The sequence below is a fragment of the Babylonia areolata genome, chromosome 8, assembly GCF_041734735.1.
Source record: "Babylonia areolata isolate BAREFJ2019XMU chromosome 8, ASM4173473v1, whole genome shotgun sequence".
In the NCBI taxonomy this organism is placed as follows: domain Eukaryota; kingdom Metazoa; phylum Mollusca; class Gastropoda; order Neogastropoda; family Buccinidae; genus Babylonia; species Babylonia areolata.
Window position 1 is genome coordinate 30,165,140 of NC_134883.1, and position 16,223 is coordinate 30,181,362.

The 16,223-nt window shown below is 43.6% G+C and overlaps 1 protein-coding gene across 5 annotated transcripts in view; it reads left to right on the top strand.

The window, feature by feature from the left end:
* The window catches only part of LOC143284725 (uncharacterized), a 44,363-nt gene that overhangs the window by 5,983 nt on the left and 22,157 nt on the right, over positions 1-16,223 (top strand). For all 5 annotated transcript variants that reach the window (XM_076591668.1, XM_076591672.1, XM_076591669.1 and 2 more), the window contains exons 4-15: positions 818-1,124; positions 2,949-3,132; positions 4,076-4,236; positions 5,358-5,479; positions 7,169-7,693; positions 7,916-7,988; positions 8,632-8,860; positions 9,561-9,642; positions 11,609-11,681; positions 12,254-12,533; positions 13,113-13,200; positions 14,401-14,562. In XM_076591668.1, the coding sequence (XP_076447783.1) occupies positions 818-1,124; positions 2,949-3,132; positions 4,076-4,236; positions 5,358-5,479; positions 7,169-7,693; positions 7,916-7,988; positions 8,632-8,860; positions 9,561-9,642; positions 11,609-11,681; positions 12,254-12,533; positions 13,113-13,200; positions 14,401-14,562 (2,286 nt within the window). The remainder of the gene's footprint in view (positions 1-817; positions 1,125-2,948; positions 3,133-4,075; positions 4,237-5,357; positions 5,480-7,168; positions 7,694-7,915; positions 7,989-8,631; positions 8,861-9,560; positions 9,643-11,608; positions 11,682-12,253; positions 12,534-13,112; positions 13,201-14,400; positions 14,563-16,223) is intronic.

Consider the following 16,223-nt stretch of genomic DNA (forward strand, 5'->3'; position numbering starts at 1 on the left):
TCAGCATTGTGGGCGGGACAATACTCCACCTCTTTTAGCTAAAGCGGCTACTTTGTTCCTCCAGCCGGATAACGTCTGGGTCTCTCACCAGATTTTTTCCATCTCTTGCACTTGATTCAGTGTCTGCTGAGTGAGCGTGGGACAACGCTGGGCCAGCGTTATTGTAGGGTAGAAAACAACCTGGCCACACAAACTGACATTGTATTGTATTTCATTTTGTCTCAACAGATTTCTCTGTGTGAAACTCCCCAGGGAGAGCGTGTCGCTACAGTGCAGCACCACCCATTTCTTTCTTTCTGGTTTTTTTCTGCAGTGCAAGTGTGTTGTATTCTTATCAAAGTGGATTTTTCTACAGAATTTTGCCAGGGACAATCCTGTTGTTGCTGTGGGTTCTGTTACGTGTGTGCTAAGTGCATGCCACGCATGGGACCTTGGTTCATCGTCTCATCCAAATGACTAGCATCCAGACCACCACTGAAGGTGGAAAAAATACTGGCGAGTATGAGATTCAAACCTGTGCGCTCAGATTCTCTCGCTTCCTAGGCGGACGCATTACCACCAAGCCATAACTCCACTAATTCACCTATACCCTCACGCAGGAATGGGATTGCCTGCCTCATGATTTTCTGCCCAGTTTGTGCTCATTATGCATGTTCAGCTGCTGTAGGGCCTGTGTGGCAAGAAAAGGCTGACTTGTAAAACACTGAATGTTGTTGAAACCTCTGAGGCAAAAATAATGAAATGACATGTATGTCTTTTGAATGTAAATGACTGTTGAAAACGGGTATGTACCTGAATCGGACACTGTCTCCTGCAGTTTGGATACAAATCAAAAGAACTTCGACATGCCATCCGCAAACCTGAGCAAGAGTACATCGAGGAGCCCAAGGAGAGACCAAAGCCCTCCCAGGATTTCATCAAACGGAACCGGGACCAGTACAGGAAGCCGGGACCAGACGAGGACAAGGAGAATCAGCGCAGCAGCAGCAGCAGAGGGTCCGGCCGCCCTACTTCTGCCATCAAGCCTGGGACGGTGACCTTGACCCAAGATCAGCTGAACGCCTTGCTGGCCACGGTGGGCAAGCTGAAGTCTGGGGAAGGGAGCGGAGTGCGCATCAGCATAGGTGGGTGCCCACTGTTTCAGTTTTGCTTTCTCAAAGAGGGTGTCACTGTGTGTGGACAATTGGTGCATGTAAAAAGAAGCCACAAGAATCAGAAAAGGGTTGTCCCTGGCAAAAGCCTGTAGGAGAAAAGCCACTTTAATTTGTAAAACAAATACAGTTTCATTTTAAGTTTCTCATGGAGAAATTACTTGAATATGCCACACCACATGTTGCTAGATATATGCGTGCATATGTATAAATATTTGTTGGCCTATCAGAGTGGATTCTTCTACAAAATATTGCCTAGAGGAAAACACTTATATTGCTGTGGGTTCCTTTTCAATGAGCCAAGTGTGTGCTGCACACAGGACCATGGTTTATCGTCTCATCTGAATGACTAGTTGTTCAGTTTGATTTTTTCAATGAAATTTGGGATAAAGGGTGAGACCCAGAATTGAACCCAGATCTCGGACAGTGAATTACTGACTGGGTTTGGGGTTCAGATAAGAAATTGTCTGGCTGTCGCTTCACATGGAAGTGACTCGAGGCCACTGGTTGCCTGGCCAGGCATCAGAACTTTGCATTCAAAAGTGGAAAATCCATGTAAGTTATATGTACAATGTAGACATGAGTTTGCTTGCATGTTGACTGAAATAGATGCTTGAAATAGATGTCTGCATAGGATTGTGTAAGACAAATGAATCATAGCACTTTTGGTGGCTCTACCTTGGATTTTGAGGATTAGGGCAGTTGAAAACCTCATTTCTTTCACGCATTCAGTGTCTACTAAAGGATCAACAACTGAAATCAATGAAAGCAAGACCTGTGTACTGTTTATGTTTCATGCAGTTCATGTCTGGTCTTTCATTATAGTTTGAGCAATTTGCTAGGTTTAGATTTCCACGAGGTTGGCATATGAAAACCATTTTTGTAAACGTAATTTTAGGTATTTCTCAGGGTTTGATATCTTTCCAACATGTATGGGTTTTTTTCTATTCTGTGTACACTGACATTGGGCTTTACATCATTAATCATGTTGTGTTTGATATTTTCAGTAAAAAGAAAAAAGAAGAAAAAAGTCAGCTCGAATACCTTATCTTTGAATGAAACAATAATAATAATAATAAATAATAATAATAATAATAATAATAATAATAATAATAATATTAATAATAATGGCATTTATATAGCGCTGGATCTTGTGCAGAGACAAATCAAAGCGCTTTCGCACCAGTCATTCACACGCATGCATAACTCTAATACTGTAGAAACTAAAGACAAGGAAGGGCAGGCAAGGGAGGCTATTTTGGGAAGAGGTGGGTTTTAAGGCCAGACTTGAAAGAGCTGAGTGTGGAGACTTGACGAAGCGAAAAAGGAAGTTCATTCCAATCGCAAGGTCCAGAAACAGAGAAAGAACGGCGGCCAACAGTTGAGTGTTTGAATCTGGGTATGCGTAAACAGAGTAAACAATGACTGGAACCACACAACAAAACTGATAGATGTAATGAGAATTGCAAGGATCTTTCTGAATGTGAAATGGGGAAAGAGTGGTGATTTGGAGACATCAGTCTAGTTCTTGGGTTTTGTTGATAACACATGCATGCATTTTGAAAATTAAAAAAATGATAACACATCCATGCATTTTGAAAACAAAAACAAACAGGAGAACACATTGTGGAGACTGCGCTGAACAGCAGATGATAACAGGGCTGGACTGTTAGTGGTTAGACGCAGAGATGGATGATGACAGGACTTGTAATAAACAACAACAGAGACAATAACTGCACTGAAAAAAAGCAAAAAAAAAGCAGAGACGATATTATAACTGCACTGTTTGTTATTCAGATGCCGAAAACAACAGGCTGCAGTTGGAGTCTCCACGTGACAACATGGACTCCGCTCCCAACTCTAGTCGCTCCAATGCTGGGGAGAAAAACGCAGAGAAAGAGGAGGTCAGCATCTTTGATCTAACCAAAAAGAGCAATGCCAGTGACCATCAGGGAAACCAAGGCAGCTCAGGCTACGGCAGGTAAGGGCTGATTGGGTTTGATCTGATCTGCTGATTGTGTAAGCTCGTGTGTGTGTGTGTGTGTGTGTGTGTGTGTGTGTGCGTGCATGGTGTAAACTTGGTCATAATGTTTGATTGGTTACATTAGTACTGCTATTCTTTTTGGCAGAGACAGAGAGAAGGGGAGAGGATGCACTAAAAAAAAAAAATTAAAAAAAAGCTCTGAGGAAGCAGTTGCAAATGGATGCTTTGTAATGATTTAACAAACATGACAAGTAAATCAGGATGTACACTTCACTGTCCAAATCCCAGCACAACGCTTCCACAGACGAAAGTCTGGAACAATCTTGAATGAACTGGTAATTGCTGGATGAGAAATGACTATTAATAATGTTCTCATTACGTATTTGTATTATTTATATGTATATTTGCTAATTTTTGTCATGTGTGTGTGTGTGTGTGTGTGTGTGTGTGTGTGTGTGTGTATATATATATATATATATATATATGTATGTATGTATATATATATAATTTCTTGTATGTTGTTTATAATATTTGGTTTTTATGGTGTGCGTTTCTTTTGTTCTTGATTTTTTTCTTTTGTTTTTCCTTGAACAGGACGAATAAAAGTTTTGTAAGCTTATTCTTTTACCCTCAATAAAGATATTCTTGATTTGAGTTGACATATATCTTCCCTAAGAAATAAAGAAAAGAACAGACAGAAAAGGAAACAAATCGTCCTCCCTAAGAAAGAATTGAAAAAAAAAGGGAAGCAAACTGTAAAGATAGTATTTTGTAAAACAGCTGGTATTAAAAACATATATGTATTCAGTAAATCAAACTGTGTTGGCATGTACGTCTCGCATAAAAGAAATTACGTTGCTTCAAGTGTGCGCATGCCGGTGCTGCTCTTTATAACAGAACCTTGCCAAAAACCAACTTTTTCCAGCCTTTTTTTTTGCAGCGAGGAGAAGTCTGGTGGTGGGAAGAAGGTGCAGTTTGACTCAGCCAGGAACGAGGAGAGACGAAAAACACCTGAACCGACTCCGGCGCCTCCTCCGCTTGTGCCCTGGCGACACATGACGGTGGCGGAGAGAAAGCGACTGCAGTGGGCCCGAGAGAAGGGTGAGCGGGTCGTTTTGGATAGCATATTAGACTGCGTGGTGGTGTTTTTACAAGCGGTGTGGTGGTGGTGTTTTGTTTGTCTGGCTAAGAGAAACAACGGTGTGGTGTTTTTATTTAAAAAAAAAAAAAAAAAAAAATTGTGGCCTGGCCGGCCTTTGGTGTGTTGATTTGGTTGATATGTTTTTCTTTGTTTTTTGTTGTTTTTTTTGGTTTGGTTTTGTGTTGATTATGATAATCCATCCTCTTTTTTTTCTTTTGATGCGTCAGCAATATGTGTGTGTATATGTATGTATGTATGTAGTATGTATCAGTCTATCCATGTATCCATCTATGTATCTATCTATCTCTCTGCCTGTCTATCTATACTTTTTGTGTGTGTGTGTGTGTGAGAGAGAGAGAGAGGGATGACTGGAGCAGTTCAGTCTTTATATAGGAACACTCTAAGTCAGTACAGTAGAGCTTCAGATACCGAACCCTCTGTACAATGTCCTCATTCTGACAGTGGCACAGAAGTTGGTGGTGGATCGTGGACCTCATGTTTCCATATGATACAGGTTTTGACTGTTGTGGAATGATTGCAAACCCCTCCACCCTCCCTGTCCATCCCCACACACTGTTCCGACAAGTGACTGATCTTATGATCCTCTGTAACACATGCGGATGTGTGTGTATGCGTTTGTGTGTGTGTGGGCATGTGTGTGTGTGCGCGCGCACGCGCGTGCGTGTGTGTATGTGAGAGAGAGAGGGGGAGTGAGTGGGGGGAGGGGGGAGGGGTGTGTGTGTGTGTGTCGGGGGGGGGGGGACAGAGTCAGTCAAACACCCAGTAAAGCCCTCTCTTTGCTAAGACCTCTTTTTGGTGTCATATACTGTACCATGTCAAACTGATGCAAACTAGGCCTATTGGTTTGCTCTGCTTGGCCAAATTTCACGCGGCTAACAGTGAAAAGACGGGCCCACCCGCTCTCAGCCAATCAGACGCCTCTAAAAACTATAAGTGCTTAATCATTCCTTTGGCCAAGGCTCTCCACGCCATCTTTCCTCCTTTTCATTACTTTCACAAGGTGGGTGCAGAAAGTGTCAAAGGTGGAAATCATTATAATTGTGACGATCAAATTTCACAGAAGCGGAGGAGCAGCTGCAGAAGCAGAGGAATTACGATCCGTGGGGTCGGCCAGGGGCAGGGGCCCCACAGAATAAGCCTGAACCTGACCCTGTGCCGGAGAATCAGTTCAAATCCAGTCAGGTGAGTTCTACTGTGTTTAGTTTGTTTGAGTGTTTGTGTGTGTGTGTGTTTGCGTGAGTGTGGCTGTGGGTATGGGTTTGTCGGTGTGAGTGTGTGTGTGTTTGTGTGTGTGTGTGTTAGTGTGTGTGAGTTGGTGTGGGTGTGGGTTTGTGGGTGTGGGATTGTATGTGTGGGTTTGTGAGCACTTGTATGCAAGCATGTGTGCAGCAGGCACCTGCTTGTGTCTGTGAGAGCGAGAGAAGCTCGCTGATTGCTGTTAGATTAATTTCTGTCGGAACTGAAGGAAATATGTGCTATGATAATGCGGTCGCTCTTTAGATAAGTTCTTTTCATTCAGGGTACTTCGTTTGTCTTCTTTTTTTTTCTTTTTCTTTTTTTTTTCCACACTCAGAAGATTTCATCAGATAATTTTCTGTCTAGTCTGACCAACTTCTAGCTGATCACCTTTTTTTTTTCAAAACATATATTTTGTTCAATTATTACATTATATATAGAACAGAAACACATTAAACAGACAACAGGAAACAAAAAAGAACAAACAATAACATAGCAAGAAAAAAGAAGAAGAAAGAAACAGTATTCATTAGAACCTATCCCAAACATATAATGGATGTACATATAGAAAAAAAGAAGAAAGAAACAGTATTATAGACAAAACTTTTGCATTAGAACCTATCCCAAGCATATAATGGATGTACATATACATATTATGTGAAAAATATACAACTTAGATAATTGCACTGACATGTGAATTATTCTAATATTTCTTCTTCTTCTTTTTTTCAGTTTCTTTAAGCACACAAAAGGGGGAAAAATATATAGAGAGAGATACAACATATAAGTCACAGGATAGTTAATACAGCAGGAGCTATGTTAATCTTAATACACATACAAAAGCAACAATGATGGCAGCAGAACATTGTGACGCACACGTGCTTGATGATGATAGCAGCTGATTGATGTCAAACGCTGGTTTGGAATCAGTGTTGACAAAGCCGCGTCAAATGGACAGCACCAGACAGCACTTGGAAGTGACAGGAACATTAGCGTGGGCTGGGGGGTGGGGGTGTGTGTGTGTGGAGGCGGGTGGGGGGTGGAGGGAAGTTTCTGCCATTCAGCCTACCCAGTGTATGCTGGGATCTTCGCAGAATATTTAGGCCCTTGACTGCTGTGCCCATAAAACTCAGGGGCATACTAACATCAGTGATGTAGTTATGATGACATCATCAAAAGAAGGGAAATTTATTTAAAAAAACAAAACAAAACAAACAAACAAACAAAAAAAAAAACAACCTCTGGAAGGCTGAAAATTCACACATGTGATCAAGAGTGGTTTAAACCGATTTTCCCAGTTTTGGGCTGATACTTTTGGATACTGGTTTATGACTTGAAAGACTATTTTCTATTTCTTTTTTTTTTTAACCTGGCATCAGGGGGTTGAGAATGAAATATAAAGGCTGATATGTCCTTAATTTTCTCGTTTTTTGTTGTTGTCTTCTTTATGATTTTATCACCACATTATTTGAACATTGATCCTCTGCGGCAGAAAATATTCTTTCTGTTTTGAACGCTCTGTAACATTGTTGACTGTCTACTTCTTTGTAGGGTTGGTAAACACTTCATTATATGACATTGTCTCTTTTAAAAAAAGAAGAAAAAAAATCTTTAATATGATTCCTTTGGTTTCAGGAAGAGGAGCTGCGGAAAGCCATCGACGCCATCGAAGCCAAGTACGGCAGCCTCTTGAGTGGGCCAGAACAGGAGGGAAAACCGTCCTCCTCCTCCTCAAAGTCCAGAGGTAACGGGGAGAAAAAGAGCAGCGCCGAGGAAGGGGGCAGCGGTGGCGGTGGCAAGGAGTCGTCAGTGATGCTGATCCCCGGGCTGGACAGCAGTTACGCCATGCCGGCTGAGAGCAACGTCGACGAGGACAGCAAACCAAAACCTAGCAAGCATCTGGAAGACCGGGGCAACACCAGACCGCCCCAAAGACCGGACAGGAAGAGGGCAGACGGCAGAAAGGAGACGACGAGAAAGGCGGGAGGGCAGGAGAGGGAGGCGGAGGCGAGGAGGAGGGGGGCGGCAAAGGAGGAGGAGAGGCGAGGCCAGGGGGGTGGTGGTGGTGGTGGTGGTGGGGAGGCGGGGCGGGGCACTGCTGCTTCTGAGCCCTCCTCCTCTGTTACTCCAGCTGCCATGCAGACCTCTCTGTTCATCGGGGTGAGTCTGTAGTGTGTGTTTGGGGAGGGGTACAGGGGGGGGAGGAACGGGGGTGGGGTGGAGGGGGGGTGGATGTGTGTGGAAGGGGGGGGAGGGCTGGATGTGGATGGTTCTATGGGGATGTGTTTGTGAGTGTGTGTGTGCGTGCCTGAGTGTTTGTGCATGTGTGTCTGTGTCTGCGTGTGGACTTAAGTTTAAAATGATTTTCAATTTACGTTGCAGCAATCAGAACCAGACACAACGCACTTTCTCTCCAAGAAAGAGGTGGAAAAGAAGAAGTGGCTGGAAGAATTGGGTGAGCTGTTTCATTATCATGGAAAGTTAAGAGAGATGGGGGTGGAGGTGGGGTGGGCTGTTGGGGGCGGGGTAAGGAGAGATTGAGCGAGAGAAAGACAGGGCCCAGGTGGAAAAAAGAGAAGCAGAGAGAGACAGGCTATTCACACACACACACACACACACACACACACACACACACACACACATGCACACACGCACACATGCACGCACGCACACACAGGATGATAAAAAATGAACAATGTCTTTGTTTTTGGGCATGTTATGAATGATTTGCCAGAGGAATTACGGCAATGTTATCATCATCATCTTGTATCACTCCCACCCACCCATCCACCCATTCTCTGTATATTGTGGCCCTAGGCTGATGTATATTAAATATTTCTGAGTTCTGAGTCCCACCCCCACCTATCCCCTCCCACCCACCATAATCCTTGTTCAGCATTAGAACCTCCCCTCCCCTCCCCTCCCCTCCACCTTTGTTGCATTCTTAGGCAGCATATTGTCTGTATAAATAAAACAGACTGCTTCTGTTGCTGTTGCTGAAGTTGATGATGGTGAATCTCCTACCCCCCCCCCCCAACCCTCCACCCTCTTACCCTTTCCCCCCTCGTACCCTTATCCCCGATAATCCTTGTGTGCAGACCGGCAGAGGGAGGAGAAACGAGTGCAGAAACAGAGGGAGAAGGAGAAACAGCGGGAGGGGGTGGACGACACGTGGGCCGACCGCTTTCCTGCCACATCGTCTGGTGCCCCGCCACCGTCAATGCGCCGTCCACAACCGCAACAGCAACAGCAACAGCAGCAGCAGCAGCAACAACCACAGATGCAGACACAGCCAGCGTCTTACGCTGGTGCTGGTGCTTGGGAGGGGTCCGTTGATTTTTTTGTTTTTTGTTGTTGTTTTTTTGGCCTGGGCATAATAGAGAGCAGGGATGGATATTGGGAGGGGTGCGGGTAAGCGGCAGATTGACGGATAGAGAGACAGACTGAGAAAAAGACAGAGAGTGACAAAACAAGAGAGAGAAAGAGAGATAGAAAGAGATGCTGTGGTCTTATTACTGGGAGAGGGTTTGGATAATGGTGGGGGTATGCGTGTGTGGGGAGGGGATGGTGTTACAGACACACAGACAAAACAAACGAGAGACAGACGAAAAGAGATGGAAAGAGAGGAAGATGGGAAAGAGAGAGAGGAACAGAAAGAGAGAGAGAGAGGGATTTTAATGAGCATAGGGGACATACAGAGGTATAGAGAAAAATAGACCTAAAGTTAAAGGTAGTCAGACAGAGAAATAAGGAGAGAGAGAGAGAGAGACAGACCTAAAGACAGACAGACAGGCTGAATGAAAAGATCGATAACATTATAGTAGTGATTAAAAAAAGAAAAAAAAAAGAAAAAAAGATTGAAGATAAAAAAAACAAATATAAAAACAAAAACAACAACAAAATAAACAACACCCAGCAACAATAATTGCATCAACAACAACAGCAACAACAACAGCAATCACAACATTAACAACAAAAGCACCAAACCAAAAAAAACAACAGCAAAGGACCGTTCACTCGCGTGCAGGCCAGGGAAGCAGACCCAGAACGATGCTGGAGACCCTGGTGCTCTGCCTCCTGCAGCCATGAGGAGCGCCATGACCATCGGGGTGAGTGCTCTTGTGGTGGCTGACACGTCGTTCGGGTACGCTTCTTGCAGAAATGGTGAGTACAAACAGTACACATTGGAAAGGTGCATCCACAAGAGGAGGATTTCTTGTGTGTAGTGCGTCTGATGTAAGAGGAAGATTTCTTTTGCAAAGTGCATCGGCAAGAGGAAGACTTCTTGTGTAAAGTGCATCTGAAAGAGGAGGATTTCTTGTGTATAGTGCATCCGATGCAAGAGGAAGATTTCTTGTGTAAAGTGCATCGGCAAGAGGAAGACTTCTTGTGTAAAGTGCATTGGAAAGAGGAAGATTTCTTGTGCAAATTGCATCCGACACAAGAGGAAGATTTCTTGTGCTAAGTGCATCCGCAAGAGGAAGATTTCTTGTGTAAAATTTTTAAAGTTTCAGATAGGGCGGTGCCCTTGTTTTCTTCTTCTTCTCCTTCTCCTTCTTCTTCCTTTCTCAGCTCTTTGAAGAGTTACTGAAGCGATGCACAGAAGAACTGTTCACCACAGTCCTGCAGGTCTGTCTGTTGTGCGTCAAAGCCTGGGTTTCCACAAATGGTTTTCCTGTCCTTTCTGCAATGTTGTCACTCCATAATTTTTTTCTGCCTTCCTCTCTTGTCTTCCTTCCTCAACAGATCCTTGGAGGATTGTTTTAGTAAGGGCGCTGGATCTTGTTACATGGCCTTACCAGCGTAGCTTTCTTTTCTCAACTAATGTCAGCAGGTCTTCATAAGGTCCAGTGTGCTGCTTGATGGTTTGGTGCACTTGTTCATCGATGATGTAATCAGTGTGTCTGATGCCTTGCGATAACACCTCGTTTTCATAACTTGAATTCTTCTTGCTGTGAGGGTCCATGACTCGCATGCACTCTAGGGTGCCATAGAATCGGATGAACAGAACGAAAGAACAACTGATCTCTTGCAGAAATTATTATATTGTCTCAAATGTTCTCCTCAGAAGTTCTCCGACTTCTCCAATCAGAGTTAGTGCAGACGTTTAGGTGGGATATATACGATGCAAGATTGCACTAGCCCCTAGTGCTGCAGCCTTGGGGGCTATAGTTGGCCTTTGAGGACCATCCCAACGCCGCCTGTCCTCAAGCTCTCGTGGTGGAGAGTGTGGCGATGTAACATGGGCAAGACACTGTCCACTATAATCAGATTCTAACCCAGATAGTTGGCACAGCAGTTTGGCTCCTCTGCTATTCTGATGTACATAGTCAGACATGACTGACTGTCAGATATATATATATATCTGGCTATTGTCTGCTTCTGTTGCAATCACTGTACATTCGTTTTTGCTTTAATTAAAGACATACTGAAAAGCTGTTCACTTTTGGAATTATTTAGATGTTTATCTTTTTTTCTTCATTTTTTTTTCTTTTTCTTTGACATCAAGCATTTCTTTTCAGTTTTACTTGTTAGATTCGGGTTGCTAAGACAAAGTTGAGAGTTGGTGACATGAACCGAAACAGATTGTGCACGTAAGGGTATATATTCCTAGAATTTTGTTGGACGGAGTGATAAATGAATGTTGATTAGTGAAATGAGTCAGTGTAAGGTCCCTTCAGATGGTGTTACTTATGTTCTGATAAATATATATATATATATATATTTTTACTGGCTTGATATTTGTTGTGTATGCATGCGTGCGTGTCTGCATTTTACTGATAAAGTAATATATATGGATTTATTAGTTGGATGTGTTTATTTGTACATATTGATGTGCAATACTTTATCATCTTATTATCCTAAGTTTTGTATGTGTGTGTGTGGGTGGGTAGGTGTGTGTTAACGGTTTAAGTCTATCGACAGTTATTGTGGGGGTTTATTTGACTAGTTTTTAATCTCCTTTTTGTATGGTGTGCATGACCATATTATGTTTGTGTTTATAACAAGCCATGTGATTGCACAAGGAAATTTCCTTATGGTTCAATGAAGTGTTCTTGGTTGATTATTCTGCAGAACGTTGCCCCCAACACCGACAAGATACAGCTGCGGCAGGCAGAAGAAAAACGGCTGTGGCTGGAGGAATTGAGTGAGTAGACCCTTTTCCACCTCCAGGATGAAAAACAACAACAGCAACAATGAGTTGACTTGAGGAATGGAGGAGGAAGTTCAAACCTTTCAGATGGAGGAGGAAGTTCAAACTTCCTATCAGTGAAAATTTTTTTTTAAAGCTTTCAGTATAATCTGTTCAGTTTGCAGTTTTCCCATTGCTTTGAGATGACAGTTGAAACCTTTCAGTGAAACCCAGAAAACATTTTCAGCAAATTCTGTGTATGTTGGTTCAGTGTGCACTTTTCCCAGCACATGGAGATGGAAGTTAAAACCTTTCAGTGCCTCCCCCCCTCCCCCTACACACCCTCCCACCCACCTCCCCAGGAAAAGAAAAAAAGTGTTCAGTAAAATCTATGTTTGTTACTGTGACGTACAGTTTTCCCAGTGCAACTTTCACTGAAAAAAACAACAACAACAAAAAAAAACAACCACCAACCAACCAGCCAACCAAGCACTAAAAGCTACTGGCAAGGTCCACAGAAATTTAATGCAACAGCACACTTGCTTCCTTTCAATTTCTCCTCCCTCCCCGCCTTTTTTCTACAACAGACAAGCAGAGGGAGGAGCAGCGTGAAGCCCGCATGAGACTGAAGGACAGGCAGAGGGCCTCAGAGGAGACCTGGGCCGATCGCTTCACCCAGGATCCCCGCACCACGGTGGCTGCGGCCGCGGCTGCGGCAGACCCGAACCCGAACCCCGCTCCTCCTCACCGTCCTGGGCCAGTGTCCTACGAGGCGCCGGGAGCCCCTCATCACCAGGACGTCCCCTCAGGCCGAGTCGCCAGCGCCCCCCAGCCGGCTGTGAACGAAGCGCTGGACCAGGAGTCCAAGTGAGAAGGGTGGCTGTTGTAGTTGTAGCTGTGTTTGGTGTGTGTGAGAGTGTTGAAGCTCAGACCTTGGATGTGGTGGGGGTTTTGTTGTTTGTTTGTTTGTTTGTTTCTTGTAATGTCAGACCTTGGATGTGTTTTTGTTTTGTTGTTGTTTGTTTCTTGTGATTTTTATGTTGTCGGACAGGGCTTGCTTTGTTTAGACAGTGCGTTGTTTTGTTGTTTGGATAATCTTGTGTTTGTTGCATTACAGAGTGGCATATAAACGTTTTTGCAAACACATGTTTGTTTACTCTTAACTCAAGTTCAGAGATACTGATGTTTAGATGTGTGTGTTGTGTGTGTGTGTGTGTGTGTGTGTGTGTGTGCATTTCTTAAATATATAATGTGTGTTCTCAGTATTCGGATGTGCATGAGCTTTATCAGACATGTGAACTTGTCAGCTTCCACACACACACACACACTCATGCTCATTTATCATTCTTTACCAATCTGTCACTCAAAAGATCTCTTGGCCAGCTTCTCACCACATGCTTTTAGAAAACTACTACTACTATGTTTTTTCCTTCTGCAAATTATCAGGACATACCTGAGGGGGCAGAATGTTCACGTGGATCCAACCACCAGGAGAGAGCTTGAGGAAAAACGCCGCAAGCATCTGGAATACCAGGTACGATTGGCTTGGGATTTCTAGCATTCTCACCAGTGGTTGGTGCAGCATTTGATGGGCATTCTACCTTTGGACTATTGTCTTGTAGGTCTGTGCGATTGGTGGTTTGAATCCTGGCAGTGCCGAATGGATTCAGGATTTGTCCTGTCTCTTCTCACATCCCGAATATGTTTTAACCTGCCAGTGCCTTAATCTCCCTTTTTTTTGTACATGCCAACAGAAGATCAAATACATTTCTTTCAAGATTCTGCAATTCATGTCAGTAATTGATGGGTTATAGAGACAAAGACAGCCCAAGTATGCATCCCCCCCATCCCCCCACACCCCCAGTAAAAGTTATAATTGCATAAGCAGCAAGATAAAAATGCCCTTGGAATGAGTGTTGTAAAAGAAATGCCTCTTAAATGGTGAAATGGTGTCTTCATAGAAAAAACAAGAAAAAAACAGAGCATTGACCAAGTCTTAATGAAATATGCTGAAGCTTTAGAACTGACTCATATCAGTAGAAGTGGACATGAATTGAAAGTCCATATTCCTGCAGTTGTATGACTCTTCAGACGTGACTTTTAAACTGAAACTAAAGGAATTGCCCAGCATCTTTTTGATTTTACTTTATTGCTTAGATGTTCCTCTCTAACACTGTGTTTGAAACGAAATGAAGGTCTTGTTACTTTTGCCCTTTTAGTAAAGAAATCACTTTGATCAGATTTAGTTGTTGGCTTAGGATTTTTTTTTAATTTGAAAAACAAAAATTTCTTTGGATTGCTGACATGGTGACCGTTGTTTTTTTAATGAATGCACACAAGGTATTTTAGCCAGAATCTTGATTATTTGCACTGCGGTGGCAGATGAAAAGTGAAGTTTCTGTGTATGTGTATATAAGTCAGTCGTGTCCGTCTCTGACCATCAGAACAACAGAGCTGGGCTGGAATTTGAATATAATGAATGATATCTTGCCCACGTTTCATGCCCACCCCTTTCGGCCATTAAGGATGTAGGACGGTCAGCACTGGGATGGTCCCCATCACTTAAAGCCAGAGCAATCTTGCTGATTCGTTCGAGAGTCATAGTCTGTAAATGACTTCCCACTGCAGTAGAGAAACCTTTGATAATACAGCTCGCACTTCGCTGTTGGCCCAGCTGTCAGTCTCTGATACAAGACCTGGTGTTGAACATGTCTGTGCTCTGTTGCTTTGCTAGGAGGCGATCAAGGCGCAGATAGAGGAGAAGGAGAGGCAGAAGCGAGAGGAGAGGGAGAGCAAGTGGAGGGAGGAGATAGAGGGGGAGCGCAAGCTGCAGGCGGAGAGGGACGCCCTGCAGAGGCAGCTGGAGATGGAGAACTCCAAGAGCCGGCAGAAAGAGGTGGGTTGATACCTTGTTATCACTTTGAGAGGAAGGTAGTGCAAGGGGTATTTGCCAGCACAGTGTCTGTGAGGGTCTTGGTTCAAATCCTGTTCTCGCCCTTTCTCACAAGTGTGACTGGGAAAATCTAGACTGAGCATCTAGTCTTTCGGATGACATGATAAACCAAGGTGACGTGTGCAGCACGCACCTGGTGCACTGAAAAAGAACCCACGGCAATGTTAGTGTTGTCCTCTGGCTAATTATTTTGAAGAGAAACCACTCTGACATGTAAACAAATATATATATGCATACACTCAAGGCCTGACTGAGTGCGTTGTGGGTTATGCTGCAGGTCAGGCACCAGTCTTACAGATGTGGTATAGCACTTGCGGATTTGTCAGAACGCAGTGACATATCCTTGAGAAATGTAAACTTTTTTTTACTGCTTTGTGAGCATGATTCATTCATTGAATGTCTTTCAGGTTTTGGGTAGAATGCAGTGGTGTTCAAAGATGAGTAAATGAACATCACCACAACATTTTCATGTTTGTGGTTTTTTGGTTTCTTTTTTTCAACGGTACAACCCCCAGCGGGACAAAGGGGAGGTTACCTACTTCCGGGAGGTTATTGGCCGTAGTTACTTTCGTTTTCTCTGCATAGGCGGATAGTTGTTTGCACAGGACAGGAATGTCAGACCCCTGCCGGAGTCTGCACTAGTTGGGTCACGGTAAGTATGTTATTTAAACGTAATTTTAGATAGAAAATTTCCTTTGAGTCTTTGTCTTTTATCTCTGAAGTGCACAGTGTAAGAAGTGTGACAGTGGAAGACACTGTCAGAGTTGGTATAGGAGGTGGTGGTGGTGGATGGGTGTTGAAAAGGGGAACAGAGGGGTGGAGAGAAGTGGAAGGGGAGAAGCCACAGCGTTTGCGGTGTCTGAGAGCATGACGCCTGCGAGTCTGCTGATTGAATGCAGCAGGCTTAGTTTGGCCCAATCACCCTAATGAGAGAGGCAGTTTTGGGTCCTGTTGTATTTGTATTTGTATTTCTCTTTTTTTTTTTCTTTTTTTTTTGTCACAACAAATTTCTCTGTGTGAAATTCGGGCTGCTCTCCCCAGGGAGAGCGCGTGGCTACACTGAGAGCGCCACCCTTTTTCTTGTTGTATTTTTTCCTGCGTGCAGTTTTATTTGTTTTTCCTATCGAAGTGGATTTTTCTACAGAATTTTGCCAGGGACAACCCTTTTGTTGCCCTGGGTTCTTTTACGTGTGCTAAGTGCATGCTGCACACGGGACCTCGGTTTATAGTCTCATTTGACATCCTGTTGGAAGACATGACAGCATGCAACAGTAGAGTGTCAGTGCAACAACAATATGAAGGAAGGAAATGCAAAAAAAAAATAATCCGCTTGAAATGCTTAGTTACAGGATTGAAGACAGCTGCCAGAAATAGAAAAAAAAAAGAAAAAAAAAAAAGGAGGGCGCTGCACAGGCTGGAAGAGGGGAGGTAATATACTAAAGAAATCACTAGCTGCACTTTTCAGTTTCTTTAGGGTAGTAGTTTGCTCACTGGAGGAATCAGATCCCTCCTGTGAAGGAGTCTGCACCAGTGGATCACGATAAGTATGTAAAACCTGATTTTGGGGGATGGGAGTGGGGGGGGAGGGGGGGGGAAGAAAAAGT